We start from the raw sequence: 16,332 nt of genomic DNA on the forward strand, positions 1-16,332 counted from the left end.
GTATCTAGTCGAAGACATTACCCTTCAAAATTGAAAAAATTTCCCTCGTTCCCCGTAAATGGGGGAAACCTCCAAAAAAATTACAAATTTAAAAATCGCTAATTTTCGAAATTTTTTCAATTTTTTTTACTAAAAACTGCCGTAACTTTTTCAAAAATGAACATATCAATATAATTTTTTTTTTTTTTAGATGCTTGATGTCTTTACTTATTATTTGGTATATTTTTTTTGTAAATCTGACCCTTTATCTGCCCACAGGGAGGATTTAAAATGACAACTTTTTCAACTTAACTTTTAAAAATGTTCCGGAAGGTCTGACACTTTAATATATATCTTAAATTAAAGCTAATGTAGTATACTTTAATTTGAAAAAAAAAAAAATTTTACCTCTGAACTTGTCTTCATGGTGAAAATGGCTACCAAATGCTATTTTTATGTGAAAATTCTCGATTTTATAATTTACATTTTTTACTTTAAAGTGCTATTACTTTTTAAAAAATGTATGGATCAATACAATTTTTTCATGAAAAGTAGTATTTATATAGATCTTTCATTAGACATACTTTTTTTTTAAATCAGACCATTTCCCTATATACGGGGGGGCTTCAAATATAAAAAATGCATATATAAAGTAGAACTTTTTCAACTTAACTTTTGAAAGTGTTCCGGAAAGTCTGACACTTTTATATATATCTTAAATTAAAGCTTATATAATATACTTTAATTTGAAAAAAAAAATTTGACGTCTGGACTTGTCTTCGTGATGAAAATAGACATCAAAGTTAATAAAAAATTACGATTTTTGTACAATAATTTTTTTTTATATAGATGCTTGATATCTTTACTTACCATTTGGTATATTTTTTTTGTAAATCTGACCCTTTATCTGCCCAAAGGGGGGATTTAAAATGACAACTTTTTCACAAAAAATTATTTTTTTCAACTTAACTTTTGAAAATGTTCCGGAAGGTCTGACACTTATATATATATATTAATTTAAAGCTAATGTAATGTACTTTATTATAAAAAAAAAATTTCGAACTTTATTTTGTCTTCACAGTGAAAATTGCTACCGAATGCTATTTTTGTGTGAAAATTCTCGATTTTATTTTTTACATTTTTAACTTTATAATGCTATAACTTATTGAAAAGTGTATGGATCAACACAATTTTTTTATGAGAAATAATATTTTTTAATAATCCCTTTTTCATTCGACATACTTTATCTTAATTAGGATATTAATAATGAACTAGCAGATCATGTAGCTTTTGGAATAAAACACCAATTTTTTTTTAATTAAACACTATCTAAAGATTTGCATTGAAGCGTTTATTTTTGATAGTGATTTTAATCACTGTCAGATATCATTATTAGTGATGGGCATAATCGAATGATTAGTAATCGAGACATTTTCATAATCGAGTGAATCTCTCGAAAAATCATTCGAAGTTAAAATCGTCTGCTCGTATGATAAGAATAATCAACTATTATTATTTATCGAGAGAATCGAAAAATTATTCGAAATATGAATAAATATACCTATAGTAAATAATTATTAATTTAATTTTGCTTTTTTTATTTGTTGGTGTTTATTTATAATTAATATATTAAACTATAATTTAGGAATAATAATAACAATAATATATTAATAATGCATTATTAATAAGTGCTTTAAATAAAAGACAAGTTGTTATTTTTTTTATTTAATAATTATTACCTATATTTTAAAAAAACCGATAACAAATTTAAAAATAAAAACATAAGATAAGGTAGCAATAGCCTGCTTGACCATCATAATTAAAACACCTAATTCCACACCTAATTGATTTTTCATAAATTCACAACTAGTGAGAGAATCAGAACTCAGTAGTTTAGCCAGTTCAGGACAAAACTTTGTTCTAATCGTCACATACTTCCCAAAAATGTGACAGATAAGGTGTTGCCATGAGTAGCGATTGAACGAGTTGAAAATAAGACTCGAAGTCAACAATTTAATAATAATTCGACTATAATTTATGCTAAATAAAAACTTAAAAATAGTATTCTCTCGTTTCATCGTTTCATGGACATCATTCGAAATAACTTTTATTCGATTATATACATTTCAAGATCAAGAAATCATTGTTTTTATAATAAACGAGAAATCACTAGAAATAATCACTCGATTATAGAATAATCAATATTATTCTAATATTATTTATTTAAAAAATCAGAATATCTCGATTATATAATAAATATGAATTCAATAATCGAAATACTCGATTATGCCCATCACTAATCATTATACTTGATCCAACTATACCACGGCACCACTGTGCCGCGACCCCCCTGTGATTGGTTTTTTTTTGTTTAATTAATTTTTGAACACTGTTTTTAAATCATATATTTTATAATATTATTACGTTAAAAACGACCATTTAAGAGAGCTGAGTACAATTCAAAACCCTACCATATGGTTTTAAAAAACGAAGTATCAAAATTATATTTTAAATAAACAGTCATAATTGTGCCAAAATCACTATCATAAGAAACGCTTCGATGCAAATCTGTAGAGAGTATTTAATTCTAAGAAATTGGTGGATAATTACAAAAGTAACATCAACTCCTATTTCTTTAATTATATTCTGATTAGAAGTTCTTTGATATAAAAGTATAATATATGAATAAATACTAATTATAGTAATTAAATTTTTTATGAAATTGATATTCAATAATTTAATATTGTAATTTATACAGATAAAATGCCATTTTTAACTTAATTTTTTGGTCCATTAAAATTGATTTTTGTGAAATGTTATAATTATTATTTAATTTATGAAAAAAGCTCTATAATTTATTAAAACCACAATTTTTTTTTTACATTCTTATCATATTAAATAATTTTAATAGAAATCATAGTAAACATTTCTATGTAACTTTTGATGTTTAAAAAGATCCTACAATTGAAATATGAACTGAATTTATTTTAATGATTCACTTTAACTAAAAAAACAAATTGTTAAAAAGATCTACTCAATTGAGCCTATTAAAAAATTTGATCATAATTTATAAAAATCCATTCACCCAAAGAAAAACCTAAATCAATTTTGATAGAGAAATTCTATCAATGGGTTATGATAATGTTTTATAAATACGAATAAAATAATTATTCTTGTAAATAATTATTGTTCAAGACAAGAAAAAAAAATATCAAATTGATTAATAATTTATTAAATTTGGAGTCTTTGTCAATATGAAAATATGTTTTTATAAATTGATACAGGTTTAATTATTGTTATGAAAAATATTTTATCATTGCAACAAAAAAATTGTAGATTTTTAGAATAAGTTGTAATTTAAAAAAAAAAACCCAGCACAGGGGGGTCGCGGCACAGTGGTGACGTGGCATAGTTGGATCAAGTATAATGAAATCTGACAGTGATTAAAATCACTATCAAAAAAAAACGCTTCGATGCAAATCTTTAGATAGTGTTTAATTTTAAAAAATTGGTGGATTATTCCAAAAGCTTCATAAACTGCTAGTTCCTTATTAATATCCTGATTAAGAAAAAGTATGTCGAATAAAAAAGAGATTATTAGAAAATAGTATTTCCCATAAAAAAATTATATTGATCAATACACTTTTCAATAAGTTATAGCATTATAATGTTAAAAATGTAAAAAATAAAATTGAGAATTTTCACACAATAATAGCATTTGGTAGCCATTTTCACCTTGAAGATAAAATAAAGTCCGAAATTTTTTTTTTCCATGATAAAGTATATTACATTAGCTTTAATTTAAGATATATATAAAAGTGTCAGACTTTCCGGAACACTTTCAAAATTTAAGTTGAAAAAGTCAATTTTTTGTGAAAAAGTTGTCATTTTGAATCCCCCCCTGTAGGCAGGTAAAAAGTCAGATTTATAAAAAAAATATACCAAATGATAGGTAAAGACATCATGCATCTACAAAAAAAAGAATTATATTGATCCATACATCTTTCGAGAAGTTATAGCATTATAAAGTTAAAAATATAAAAAAGAATTTTTTTACAAAAATCGTATTTTTTTTATTAAGTTTAATGTCTGTTTTCACCATGAAGATAAAATAAAGTCCGAAATTTTTTTTTACCATTATAAAGTATATTACATTAGCTTTAATTTAAGATATATATAAAAGTGTCAGACCTTCCGGAACACTTTCAAAAGTTACGTTGAAAAAGTTCTACTTTCTATATGCATTTTTATGTTTTGAATCCCCCCTGTATTTAGGGAAATGGTCCGATTTAAAAAAACAGTATGTCGAATGAAAGATCTATATAAATACTACTTCTCATAAAAAAATTGTAATGATTCATACATTTTTCAAAAAGTTATAGCATAATAAAGTTAAAAATGGAAAATACAAAATCGAAAATTTTCACACAAAAATAGCATTCGGTAGCCATTTTCACCATGAAGATAAGATAAAGTCCGAAATTTTTTTTTTTCATGATAAAGCATATTACATTAGCTTTAATTTAAGATATATATAAAAGTGTCAGACCTTCCGGAACATTTTCAAAATTTAAGTTAAAAAAATTAATTTTTTGTGAAAAAGTTGTCATTTTAAATCCCCCCTTGTGGGCAGGTTAAGGGTTAAATTTATGAAAAAAATATACCAAATGAAAGGTAATGATATTATGCATCTATATAAAAAAGAATTATATTGATATGTTTATTTTTGAAAAAGTTATGGCACTTTTAAGTAAAAAAAATTGAAAAAATTTCGAAAATTAGCGATTTTTAAATTTGTAATTTTTTTGGAGGTTTCCCCCTTTTACGGGGAACGAGGGAATTTTTTTCAATTTTTAAGGGTAATGTCTTCGACTAGATACGATTTGTGATCTTTTGATGTATCGTTGAAAGAAATCCGTTTGGTGAGAGCTGTGATAAAGTGGTAACAGAAAAAAAAAAAAAAAAAAATAAAAAAAAAAACACATCTTAGTAAAACCAATACCTTCTCAGCTTCGCATCGAAGCTAAAATAGGATAAGGACAAAAACCGAAGAGAAGCTTGATGAAGACCAATTCGGGTTTAGATAGGCAGTTGGTACAAGAGAAGCAATTTTAGCTCTAAGGGTAATCACCGAAAGAAGGTTAAATGTAAATAGAAATACATTTATAACTTTTATAGATCTAGAAAAAGCCTTTGACACAGTTAACTGGGCTTTATTGATGAACTCTATGAAAAGAACTCGAATTGATTGGAGGGACAGAAGAGTAATAATGTTACTATACAAGAAACAAGAGATCTTAATAGAGGTGGGAGAACATAGTGCAACAGCAAAAATTAGAAGAGGGGTAAGACAAGGTTGTTCTTTATCACCTTATCTGTTCAATTTATTTGTAGAAGAAATCATAGACAAGTTTAAGAGAAATTCTAAAAGAATAAGCATAAATAGAGAAAAAATACACTGTATACGATTTGCAGATGATATTGCTTTAGTGTCTGAATCGGAAAAAGACGTGGAAAAATGTTCGGGCACCTATTAAGGCACAATTCGTTTATAACGAATATATTTGAAGGACGAATAAATGGATACAAAGGTAAAGGTAGACCGAGGAAAGCATATATAGATGAAATGATAAGACAAGTTGACTGTAGTCGATACATAGACATGAGAAGACTGGCTTTTAACAGAAAATAATGGAGAACCAGGTTTGCAACAACAAGGCAAGGCCTTTAGTAGAGAAGAAGAAGATGTAAATACTTATTTTTTAATAATAAGTAATAATATTAAAACTTAAAAGTGACAGAAGAAGTTTAATTGCACATTTGAAAACATCGCGAAAAATTGATTTAGAAAAGTATATTTTTGTTTCTGATGAAAGTTCCTTGTATAAAACTTTGTTATAAGTAACAAATATTTTTTATTTAAAAGTATTGCATCAAGCTCTTTAAATATTTATACGCATTAAAAGTAAAGAAATATACTATTACTTTATTATTTTTATTATATCTCCGTAAAAATTACAATATTAAATTATTGAATATCAATTTCATACTAAATTTAATTACTATAATTATTATTTATTCATATATTATAATTATAAATCAAATAACTAATCAGGATAAAATTAAGGGAATAAGAGTTATTGTTGCTTTTGAAATAATTACCAATTTCTTAAAATTAAACACTATCTACAAATTTGCATCGAAGCGTTTCTTATGATAGTGATTTTAAATCGCTGCCAGATATCATCTATACTTGTCCCAACTATGCCACGTCCATACTGTGCCGCGACCCCACAGTGTTACCGTTTTTTTAATGTTCTTACCTGGTTGAACTTTGATGTTAAAGAAAATTAATAATGATACTAATACATATGATAAATAAGTCAATATCAAGGCCGTCCTGAAACGGACGATATCAGGGAGGGGATGTAAAGTTTACTTTTGTCAAATAAATCATTTTTTTAAATTGTGCTATCTATTTTTTAATTATTTTTTTATAGCATCTTCATGTGTTAAAAAAGCTGTCAACTAAAATAATTTAATTTTGCCAAGTAGAGGGTGTATCAACCCCTTTCACACACTAACGTCACCCTCTTAAGAAGACTGGTCAGTTTCACTGATAATTATTCAAACTGTACTAATGCAACTTTTATTTCAATAAATTTGTTTTATTAAAATTTTGATTACATAATAAAATTTAAATTAATTTCATAAGTTAGTAATGCTTAAAAATTGACTAATACATCTGTACCAGTACCAGCTGGCGAAACCGCCAATCTCTCTTCTCTTGTAATTATTGTAAAATCCAACTTTTTAATTTGTGGTAGATATACTAGTACATATGCACGATAATGACGGATTCTGGATATCATATTACCATATAGAGTTAATGATCGCAAATTGAGAAGTTTTTTTAGTTTTGAAACTTCAGTCATATCTTTTATGTTATTGCCATGCAAGTATAATATTTGTAAATTTACAAAATGAAATATCTCCTGAAAATATTAAAATTAACTGAATTTAATTGTGAATCTAATGAATAAAAGAAAAAGATATCTTTTTATAAATGGATAGATTTTAGGAAAAACGGACAAAATAAATATTAACATGTATCTGAAATGATTTACTGATCTATTGTTAATTATCTGCTTTGTAATTGATTGATTCTTTAATAAACTGTATGTCATCTACTATATTAATATTCTTTTATTTATTTTTTTTGAAATCATAAAACTAAAATTAAATTTTTTTGGATAAGTACTCGTGTATTACATATTACGAAATTAAAAAAATAATAATAGTATTCCAAGTAAAATTCTTTGTAGTATAACTTATATAGTATAAATATTTTTCAATTAAATATTGTATCTTTCATATGCAAGGATGAAAGAATTTGGTGAACATTTAAATATGATGGTCTAATTAAAAAAAAAACCATTAAGTAGTGCCTAAAATTGTTTGAATAAACAATAAAAACCAGAAAGCGTTACCAATTATCTTAAAATAGTGAATCACTCTAAAATCATAGATCTTGTACTATGGTCTATGTCTGAAATAAATAACCCGGACCCACGAGTAGACCGCTATTACTCTATAAAGAAAATGTACTGAGTCTTGTATTCCACCTGATTGGTAAATTAAATTTAAACAAATCATTGTTATACTATTACTATTAATTTTTGTATCAACATAAGTTTTTAATTGTGTTGTAATAAAATTATTCTTTACAATTAAAAAAATTAAAAGTCTAACCCCAGGTCCCTCAATATATAGAAGTCGATCTTAAGAATTTATGATTACTTATTCTGTGTTAAATATTTTTAACATTTTATAATATAAAATGTTAAATGTGAAAAAAAAATATATATGTATATAATATTAGGTTTTAATATCCAGGGTCATATTTACATATATTAATAAATACGAATAATAGAGAAAATAACTGTTTACATGTAGTAAATAGTATACTTGTCTATGTTTACTTCATTAATATGTGTCACTTCATTAAATGAAACATCAAGCCAGTATAAATAAAATGGAAGTTCAATAAGTTCATAAACAATATCTTTTAATCCAGTTAAATTAGAAAGATTGTTGTTATTTAACCATATAGTTCCACATAAAAATCTTTTATTAGGTCCACGACTGGGAATCCCTCTTACACGTAATGATTTTGGCTTTTCATCTATTAGTTCTAAAAAATTAGTTGATAGAATGAGGATCCACAAAATTTACATTTATTTATCAAAGTTTACTAGATAATGTTTTCAAATTATTAAATGAAAAATCTAAAGGTTTTCCTTGCTTGATATCACAAACCATTTTCGATATTAAATTCATTATATGCTTGAGAACAAATTATTTATTTATAAAATTATGAAAATTTAAAAATAAAAAACAAAAACATTGTTACGGCAATTTAAGTTTATTAATCCAAACAATATATAATTTATAAACATATGATAGGAAAACAGTATAAAACAAATATACAATTAATTACTTTTCTTTCTTTTTTTTTTGTCTTTTTCTTCTTTGTTTTCATTAGTATCATTTTTTTTTACTGTTTTTTTAACTTTTTGCCATTTAAGTGGATGAAGAGCATAAAAGGGCCATGGAGGTATGGTTAACTGAAAAATTACAAAATAATATATTTTTTTATTGTTAATGGGTTTATTAATACAAATATTTGAATAATCTATCATAAAACCGGATTTAATACAAAAAAAATTAAAAATTGGTTTATTTTAATTTATTAAAATTAAGTCACTTGTGTTTTATGAAAAGATATTATTTCTTGAATCATTAAAAATTAAATAATGCATTCTTAAAATTAGTCTGAAGAGTAATAATTTACATTAATGAAAAACAATTCCTTCCCAAATGCTAACTAAGCATTTAAATTTAAAGGACTGCGTATCCAATATATATGATGCAAATTTTTTTAGTAAATTAAAAGTTTCACAAAAAATATTAATAACTTATTAAGAGAGAGTTTATTAAAATTAAAAGTTTGGAAAACCAAATATCTTTTATCAATACACAAAATTAGATTATTTTTTAAGTTGATATTTTTCAGTATTTATAACCAAATATTCAATTTACAATATTTATCAACTACTATTATATTTTTAACTCAGCCGCCAGGGATAGATAACTGGTCATAGAAATTGTACCGGAAAGATTTTGTGTAAAAAAAAGCTAGCATATAGGATTAGAACATGTGATTTTTAGATTATGCTTCTATTTCAAATATTATATAAAATATTTTTTATTGTGAAAATATGTATGCTTCCATTTAAAAAGAAATAAGTTTGTTTTCTTTTTAGTTATAAGATATGAACATAAAAAGTAAACTATTAAGTCAAATAAAATTTAACTGAATAGTCATGGCACATTAAGTAGCCGAATGTAGATTACTCCTAAATATTAGCTGAACACTAAATATTAGACCCATCCCTAATAAAAGATGATCTTCAACTCTATTCTATTAGCCATTTAAGAACTATGTAGTTCTAGATTATTTAAAAATTTATTTATTTGAATAAAGTTTTTTTGATATATATATATATAACTTGGATCTGTTTAAGCTCATCTCTAACATAACATTTTTTTTTATTTATTACAGAACTAGTGTAAATTTATAAAAAATCAATTTGGTAAAAAAAAAATCTTTACTATTCATTTAAAATTTCAAGTATCACATATCTTAAGTTTTTCAAAAGTAATCATTAGAAAAATAAAAACATTTTATTTTTGAAAATAATGCATGTAAAAGTATATAACATACTATAGCAGATACTAAAAATCCTAATAATGTCAAACCAATTGTAATTGAAAATTGTTCTTTGATATATCCTAAAACAAATCCAACAACCTAAAAAAAATTGTACATTTTAATAAATTAAAAAAAAATTTATTCAGAAATAACTTACTCCACATAAAGTTATAATGGTTCTGAATAAATATTCTGCATGTTTTTGACCTACAAAATCCTTAAAAAATGATGGATTAATTATTTATCAAGACCATATTATATTTTCTTATTTAACATAAAAAGTTTAATAAAAAGTTTGGTATTAAAATTATATAACTATAAATATTAAAAAACAAAATAATTTTGTAATTCAATTTATAGTACTAAAATCAGCCATTTTTATAAATAATTATAATTATCAAGTTCTTACCATATGCCAATTCCAGATAAATAGATTGTCAAACATTTTTTTGCAACAAAAGTTATGAAATATTACTTCACAAATGTTAACTAAACTTCACAGAAGATATATTTCTTAAACATTAAACGTCTAATAATTTAAAAAAATTGTATACACAGCAAATGCAATGCTATCACACACGTCAACCTTTTCTTTTTCAAAGAGATTAAAAAAATTTCATTCAAATTTTGTTATCATTATAATAGGTCTTATCTAATCATAATTAATTTAACATCACAAAGATAGATAATAAACATTTATTTATTTTTTTATTATATATATATATCTGTGTTTACACTAAGGTGGATTTAAATAAAATGTATTTTTTAAGTTAATTTTACAATAAAATAATTTGAAAAGTTCAATTCAAATTACTAATTAATAACAATGTACACATATAATTTTTAACATAATCATTAATTTTCGTTTAGTTGGAGATCTTTTGGAATGATCATATATTCAATTATATAAAAATAATTAAATTATAAATCTATATTTTTATGTAAAGAAATGAACTGTTTTAAATATATTTTTGGAACTTCTTTATGACTACTGAAGTACTTTATGACTAAATGTTGTATAATGATGAAATAAATATAATTAACTCATGTTTATATGGTATGTATCATATAAATAATTAGATGTGAACAATTACTAGTATGTTCAGTAATAATATGATTGGATTTAGTTTTAAAATGAATTATAGGCATATAAATTAAATGGGAATTAAAAAAAAAAATGATGAAGTACATGCTCATTTTTTTATTGGTGAATTAGTGTCAAACCTAAAACTAAATTATTAGGTATTGGAATAAATAAAAAATATGTTAATATTTTTGTAATTTTGTACTAGATATTATTTTTTGAGAAATGGCGTCTGATCCAAATACAGTTGCAGCGATTCTGGAAGAAGTCAAAGAAGATGTTCATACAAATCCTATTACTACTTCACCGCATCATCCTTTAAACACTAATGATGCTAATAAAATTGTTATATATGTACAAGATAAAAATCGTTTCATTAAAAGTGACCAACATAGTTTATTTAAAAATAAAAATCAAATTCATTTAATTGATAAATCCAACAATCTTAGACTCATAGCCATTAAAATTCAACACTTATGTGAATCATTTGGCACCATCAGTCAAGGTATTTTAGCTGGAATTGCATTTACCCAGCTATTTCTAGGTGAACCTTCTGAGGGGTCACCATTAATATTGATGTTTTTTTTCCTATTATCAGCTGTATGTTTATGGACAGTTTTGGATATATTCGATTTAAACAAATGCAAGAGCTTTAAATCAAAATATATAATAGTAAGTGTAATTTTATGTCAATTAATTACGTATAGATGTTTAGTTCTACATAAAGCAGTAAATTTTGAAATAATAAAGAACTTTTTCATAATAATTTGAATTATTACAATTATTGTGATATATTGACAATGGTACAAAGAGAAAATGTTTAAAATATATGAGTATTATAGGAAGTTTCTTAGGGGAGAGAAGATATTTATTTTTGATTAAAAAAATACTACAATATGTTTTAATACCAATTAAAAATAATATTGAAAGTTGATTGGTGTACAAATCAGTTGTAAAAAAAAATCAGAAACAAAGGAAAAAATGGATTTGAGATTGAGCCAGACACATGACCAGAAATTTTTTTGAAAGTGATTATTTTACTGAATTTGAACATCAAAAACATTTTCTTTTTTTAAACTCCAATATACCAATAAAAGAAGATTAACATTTTTTAACATTACAATTTACAGAAATAATGTGATTATGAAGTTAGTAAATCTTATTATTTTTCCTCGTCTTAATCCCAAATACATGGGGTCAGCCACCTTTATCCTAAACTTCCATTTGATATGATCTCCCACAATATCTACGCTTATATCAGCCGTCCTCATATCACATTTAATAACATCTCTTAAACTAGTAAACTAGATTCTGAAACTAGTAAATAAATTATTATATTGCTCCATATTGCATTTTGGAGAGTCATGACACCAATATTTGTCCCTTGTATCCTCCACTGGATTCAATCCTGGTGTCACTATTTTGATGAAATGTTACATTTTAAGCTACATGGTGATTATATTTAATCCTTAAGTTCTGAATTTCTCATAAGGTTGATAACAAAAGAAATATTAATCAAGAACATTTTATAACATAATCTCAGAATTAAATAATCTAGAGAACTATACTCCATAGTTGGTTTCAATGTCATTGTATGAAACTGTAACTTGGCACATTGCCGGTGCCTTGCTTCTTATTGTTGCTTCTAGGTCCTTCTACATTTCTATAAACTTATAAATCAAATAATTTTTGAAATTTATAATAAAGAAAGCCAATTATACATTATAATCATTTAGCTTAAAACCAAAAATACTGTCAAAACGTAGTCAAAAATAAAAAATATGTGATATTAATTGATGTAAAATGTTTGTTTTCTCATTATTTTCATCACAAGAAATAACTTTTAGAGAGTATGTTAAACATGATTAGATAAATAAATAAAATATCATAAAATCTAATACTACTTAAAAGTTATAATATAAAATAATTCTTAAATTGGTTGTAAATTAGATTGCTTAAATAAAAAAAATCAAATAAAAGTTTTTTATTAAAAAGATTAGATATAAAAATTTTATAATATTTAAATGTTGAATAACATTAAACTCAATTATTATACAAATTAAACGAATATTTTTTATTATATTATTTTAATCCAACCCCTATATAGAATATATATTGATAAAACATATCTTTAAACTTAAATCATATTGCATACAATTTAGTTTAAATACGATTAATATCTTTTAAATAAGATCAGAATTTGGGATGTAAAAAAGGATTTAGATTGTTGACATGAAAAAAAAAATTTGACTTGATATAGTTATATTCCAACTTCTAAAACAAAATATTACTGATGTTGTTAAAAATTCGGTTTTCAAAAAAATTTGTTTGGACTTAATACAATAAATTCTAGACTCTATAGTATAACCTATATAAATTTAATGCTGATCCATGCATTTTAAATTCATATATCTGAATGGTTGATTCTGATATTTGAAAACAAAATTTTTGGTAAAATTTCATTTAAAGAGGAGATTCAAAAAAAATTTTTCTTTGGTTACTCAATACTATAAACTTAACTTTATTTTTCGAGGGGTTCAATAATCCCTCTTATTTACATCTCGAGTTTTTAGTTGTATTTAATAATAAGCCTATACTGTTTTGCACCCCTGTAAAATATAGAAGAGAGGGATTCTGTCCCATATTGCAGTTAATAGGATTGAGGGGACCTAGAAATGGTACTGATTGATTAATTTTTTTTTTTTTACTAACAAAATATGTTAAAATTATACATTTAATAACATAAATATATTTTTTGAGTTATATATTTTATTTTATTTTAGGTGCTATTTTTGAATGTATTGACAGCTTTAGCAGCCTTTGCTTGTACAACTTATGATACAGCAGTTATGTCTGGCAACAAAGTTGAAACAAAAATTTCAGAAACATGGAGTGCATTGAATTGTTGTAGATGTTATGGAGCTTTATTTGGTTGGGTTGCAATTATAGTTATCAAGCCAAAAAACCAATTAACGGAATTTTTGATATCTCAATAGCTTTAATATATTTATTATAAGTTCATTAACTACCAATAGCTATATTAAAAAAAAAACCTTTGCACTCAATTAATGAATTACTGTTTACTTAATTAAATGTTTTATGTAATATTACTACTACTTATTTTAATTCCATTTCATGCGATCAAAAAAAAAAAATCAAAATTTTGATATTGTATTTTTTTCTTTTTTGTATATAAATATGCTATGTATTGATTTTATGCTATTAATAAAATTTTTATTAAAATGTTCAATAGTTTTCTTAATTACTTAGATATATTTTTAAAACGATTTGTTCATATAGTTTAAATTGGTGATTTTTAACCTTTTGAGTACCTCCTTTTAGTAATTGCAGTTTAATTCAAAAGTTCGTTCAATACATTGTCAAGGTAGAGCACGCATTTTTTTCACGTCATCCCTTTTTGTACTATTTCCATTAATATTTCAAAAGTGGCGGCGGCATTATTAAACTCAAACGTCATGACTGTAAATTGCCATAAACCGTATCTGGTAGAAAATATAGTTTATTCCTTATTCAACGAATTTAGCCGCTTTCCAGTACCTGTTTTTTAAATATATTTTATAAAATCATTGTAAACCACCTAAAATATTCATCCCATAGTCCATTCTTAGCAAAGAGAGCTGTCCTTAGTGATTTCATTCATTTTATGAAGTCTACACTAAAGCAGTAAGTTTCATTCTTCTTTTCGACTAACACTACAAACGAAGATCATGATCTATTCGCTGGATCTATCACATTCTGAGTTATCATTTATTCAGTCATCCTAGAAAATTCATCTTCTTTGGTAAGTGGTAATCACAGAGGATTCTGCTTAATCGCTTGAGCAGTGTACCTGTGCTAAAATAATGGAGGTCTTGTACGACCGAAAGTTCTATTCAAGACATCATAAAACTCTTTTAATACCTCAACAGCTATTAACTGACGTTTTTCTGAAAGACTAAGATGCCATTAATATTTTGTTGAACTTCAAATCACCCTAATCTTTCTGTATCACTATTCTTCTCGTGTGAACTTCGACTTTTAAAAATTGCTTTAAGTTGACTTGACCGTTTTCAGATCGTAATTTCTGGCTGTCTATATCTACCATAATGTCACACGACTATAAGTCTAAACCCAAAAGGTAATCTTCTGTTATGTCTGATACCTCTAACAAATAGTTAGTTTGACGTGAACCTATGCACACGGTCAACTTTACCTCTCTGTATATATAATATATATATTACATATAGGCTATCTCACCAGTAACTGTTATTAGCCTTGGTGGCTTCATCAAAGGCCGAATTAAACAATTCTTTAATATGACCGAGAGTATAACAGATCTAATTGCTCCAGTGTCTATCAATATGAGCACCAATCGATCATTTAGGTTCCCCTCTACGTATATATGTAGACGGGGATTCTATCTATTTGTAATATCCTAATAAAATGGGACTTTAGTACTTTAGCCAGTGTACGCCTCCAACGTTGACTAGATTTAATTTTGATAATTGCACAAGTTTACTCTTGTATGATTTTGGAACACACTGCTTTCATTCCGGTCTAAAATTACGCTTGTAAGTCTTTTTCTTTGGGGTTTCAGGTTAATCTTAGCCAACAGGTCATTCAGTTGCTCTAAAACATTAGACGATTTATCCACAACAACTCGTCGTACCTTCGTATCTGCGCCACTTATACCATCCGTGAAAACTTGAAACGACACCTGTGTTAAGAAAAGAATGGTTAGACAGGTGAGGTAAATTAAGCAAATTACATTGCCGACAGTATTACCTCTCTCCTTTTTTACGACCTTCTCCAATTCCAGTATACGCTTATTGTTTTCCTCCCACAAAAGAGCAAAATTATTTATTACCTCGTTAACGTTAGGCTGTAATTCATTTACTCGGAAACTCAAACCTTTCTTTATACATTGTCCCAATTCTTCGGTCCGTATATCAGCTTTCTTTTCCACATAAGTTAACTGTATAGCAATTTTTTCTTACATTGTAGTAACTTCTGTTTTTTATCCTTCACCAATGTTTTACGAACGTGTCTTTTTGGCATGACTGAATAAAAGAAAAATTAAAAAAAAAACCTAATTTAAAAATATATGTATTCAAAATATCTTACTTCTGGCACCAATTGTTAAGAACACAACGTAATAAAAAATATAAACCTTTTTTTAAACATATAAAACTGATCTCCTCATTTCACTCACTTCATGTTCTCCTTTGTCAAACTCGTAATATATATAATATATACTATCTTTTTTTTTTTTTGGTTTTCGGTCATTCTAGTTTCTTCTGCTTTTCTAAGTGGCCATGTTTACCAACATGTGGCATACCAACCCAACCAAACCCAACTCGTACAGTACTATGGGTCGTATCATAGTCATGTACATTTGTATCTTCAGATTTGTTGATAATGTTTTTTAACTCAGTACTTTTCCAAGACCAAAAAAACTTTTGTTGCCTTTTTGTATCCTAGCACTGACTTCTAT

General features: G+C 25.4%; 3 protein-coding genes across 4 annotated transcripts; 1 reads left to right on the plus strand and 2 right to left on the minus strand.

Annotated features, from left to right (window-relative positions):
• Nucleotides 1-6,262: 6,262 nt before the first annotated feature.
• Nucleotides 6,263-8,319, minus strand: LOC126893821 (leucine-rich repeat-containing protein 51-like). Its single transcript, XM_050664341.1, has 3 exons — nt 8,235-8,319; nt 7,962-8,173; nt 6,263-6,974 (listed from the first exon to the last, which is right to left on the minus strand). Exons 1-3 carry the CDS (start codon nt 8,317-8,319, stop codon nt 6,705-6,707), a joined length of 567 nt encoding a protein of 188 aa, XP_050520298.1. The 3' UTR covers nt 6,263-6,704.
• Nucleotides 8,320-8,385: 66 nt separating this feature from the next.
• Nucleotides 8,386-10,322, minus strand: LOC126893820 (signal peptidase complex subunit 1). Its single transcript, XM_050664340.1, has 4 exons — nt 10,164-10,322; nt 9,912-9,971; nt 9,767-9,853; nt 8,386-8,606 (listed from the first exon to the last, which is right to left on the minus strand). Exons 1-4 carry the CDS (start codon nt 10,197-10,199, stop codon nt 8,472-8,474), a joined length of 318 nt encoding a protein of 105 aa, XP_050520297.1. The 5' UTR covers nt 10,200-10,322; the 3' UTR covers nt 8,386-8,471.
• Nucleotides 10,323-10,478: 156 nt separating this feature from the next.
• On the plus strand, nt 10,479-14,058 carry LOC126893802 (uncharacterized). Of its 2 annotated transcripts, XM_050664312.1 has the most exons (4): nt 10,479-10,811; nt 11,047-11,343; nt 11,437-11,510; nt 13,622-14,058. In XM_050664312.1, exons 2-4 carry the CDS (start codon nt 11,064-11,066, stop codon nt 13,832-13,834), a joined length of 567 nt encoding a protein of 188 aa, XP_050520269.1. In that variant the 5' UTR covers nt 10,479-10,811; nt 11,047-11,063; the 3' UTR covers nt 13,835-14,058. The 2 variants fall into 2 exon arrangements, with proteins under 2 accessions (XP_050520269.1, XP_050520268.1); XM_050664311.1 differs by having other exon boundaries at nt 10,482-10,811; nt 11,047-11,510; nt 13,622-14,055.
• Nucleotides 14,059-16,332: the final 2,274 nt, after the last annotated feature.

Source organism: Daktulosphaira vitifoliae, unplaced genomic scaffold, assembly GCF_025091365.1.
Source record: "Daktulosphaira vitifoliae isolate Bord-2020 unplaced genomic scaffold, ASM2509136v1 Scaffold_1, whole genome shotgun sequence".
Taxonomy (NCBI): domain Eukaryota; kingdom Metazoa; phylum Arthropoda; class Insecta; order Hemiptera; family Phylloxeridae; genus Daktulosphaira; species Daktulosphaira vitifoliae.

Bases quoted from the DNA above. Each gene is read 5' to 3' on its own strand.
- LOC126893821 (XM_050664341.1), bottom strand. From the start codon at position 8,319: ATGAATTTAATATCGAAAATGGTTTGTGATATCAAGCAAGGAAAACCT. The intron at 8,174-8,234 runs GTAAACTTTGAT...CTAATTTTTTAG, and splicing joins TAATTTGAAAACATTATCTA to AACTAATAGATGAAAAGCCA. The intron at 6,975-7,961 runs GTAAACATAGAC...TAATATTTTCAG, and splicing joins AAGTGACACATATTAATGAA to GAGATATTTCATTTTGTAAA.
- LOC126893820 (XM_050664340.1), bottom strand. From the start codon at position 10,199: ATGTTTGACAATCTATTTATCTGGAATTGGCATATG. The intron at 9,972-10,163 runs GTAAGAACTTGA...TCATTTTTTAAG, and splicing joins TTATCTGGAATTGGCATATG to GATTTTGTAGGTCAAAAACA. The intron at 8,607-9,766 runs GTATGTTATATA...GTAATTTTTCAG, and splicing joins GATTTTTAGTATCTGCTATA to TTAACCATACCTCCATGGCC.
- LOC126893802 (XM_050664311.1), top strand. From the start codon at position 11,064: ATGGCGTCTGATCCAAATACAGTTGCAGCGATTCTGGAAGAAGTCAAA. The intron at 11,511-13,621 runs GTAAGTGTAATT...ATTTTATTTTAG, and splicing joins TTAAATCAAAATATATAATA to GTGCTATTTTTGAATGTATT.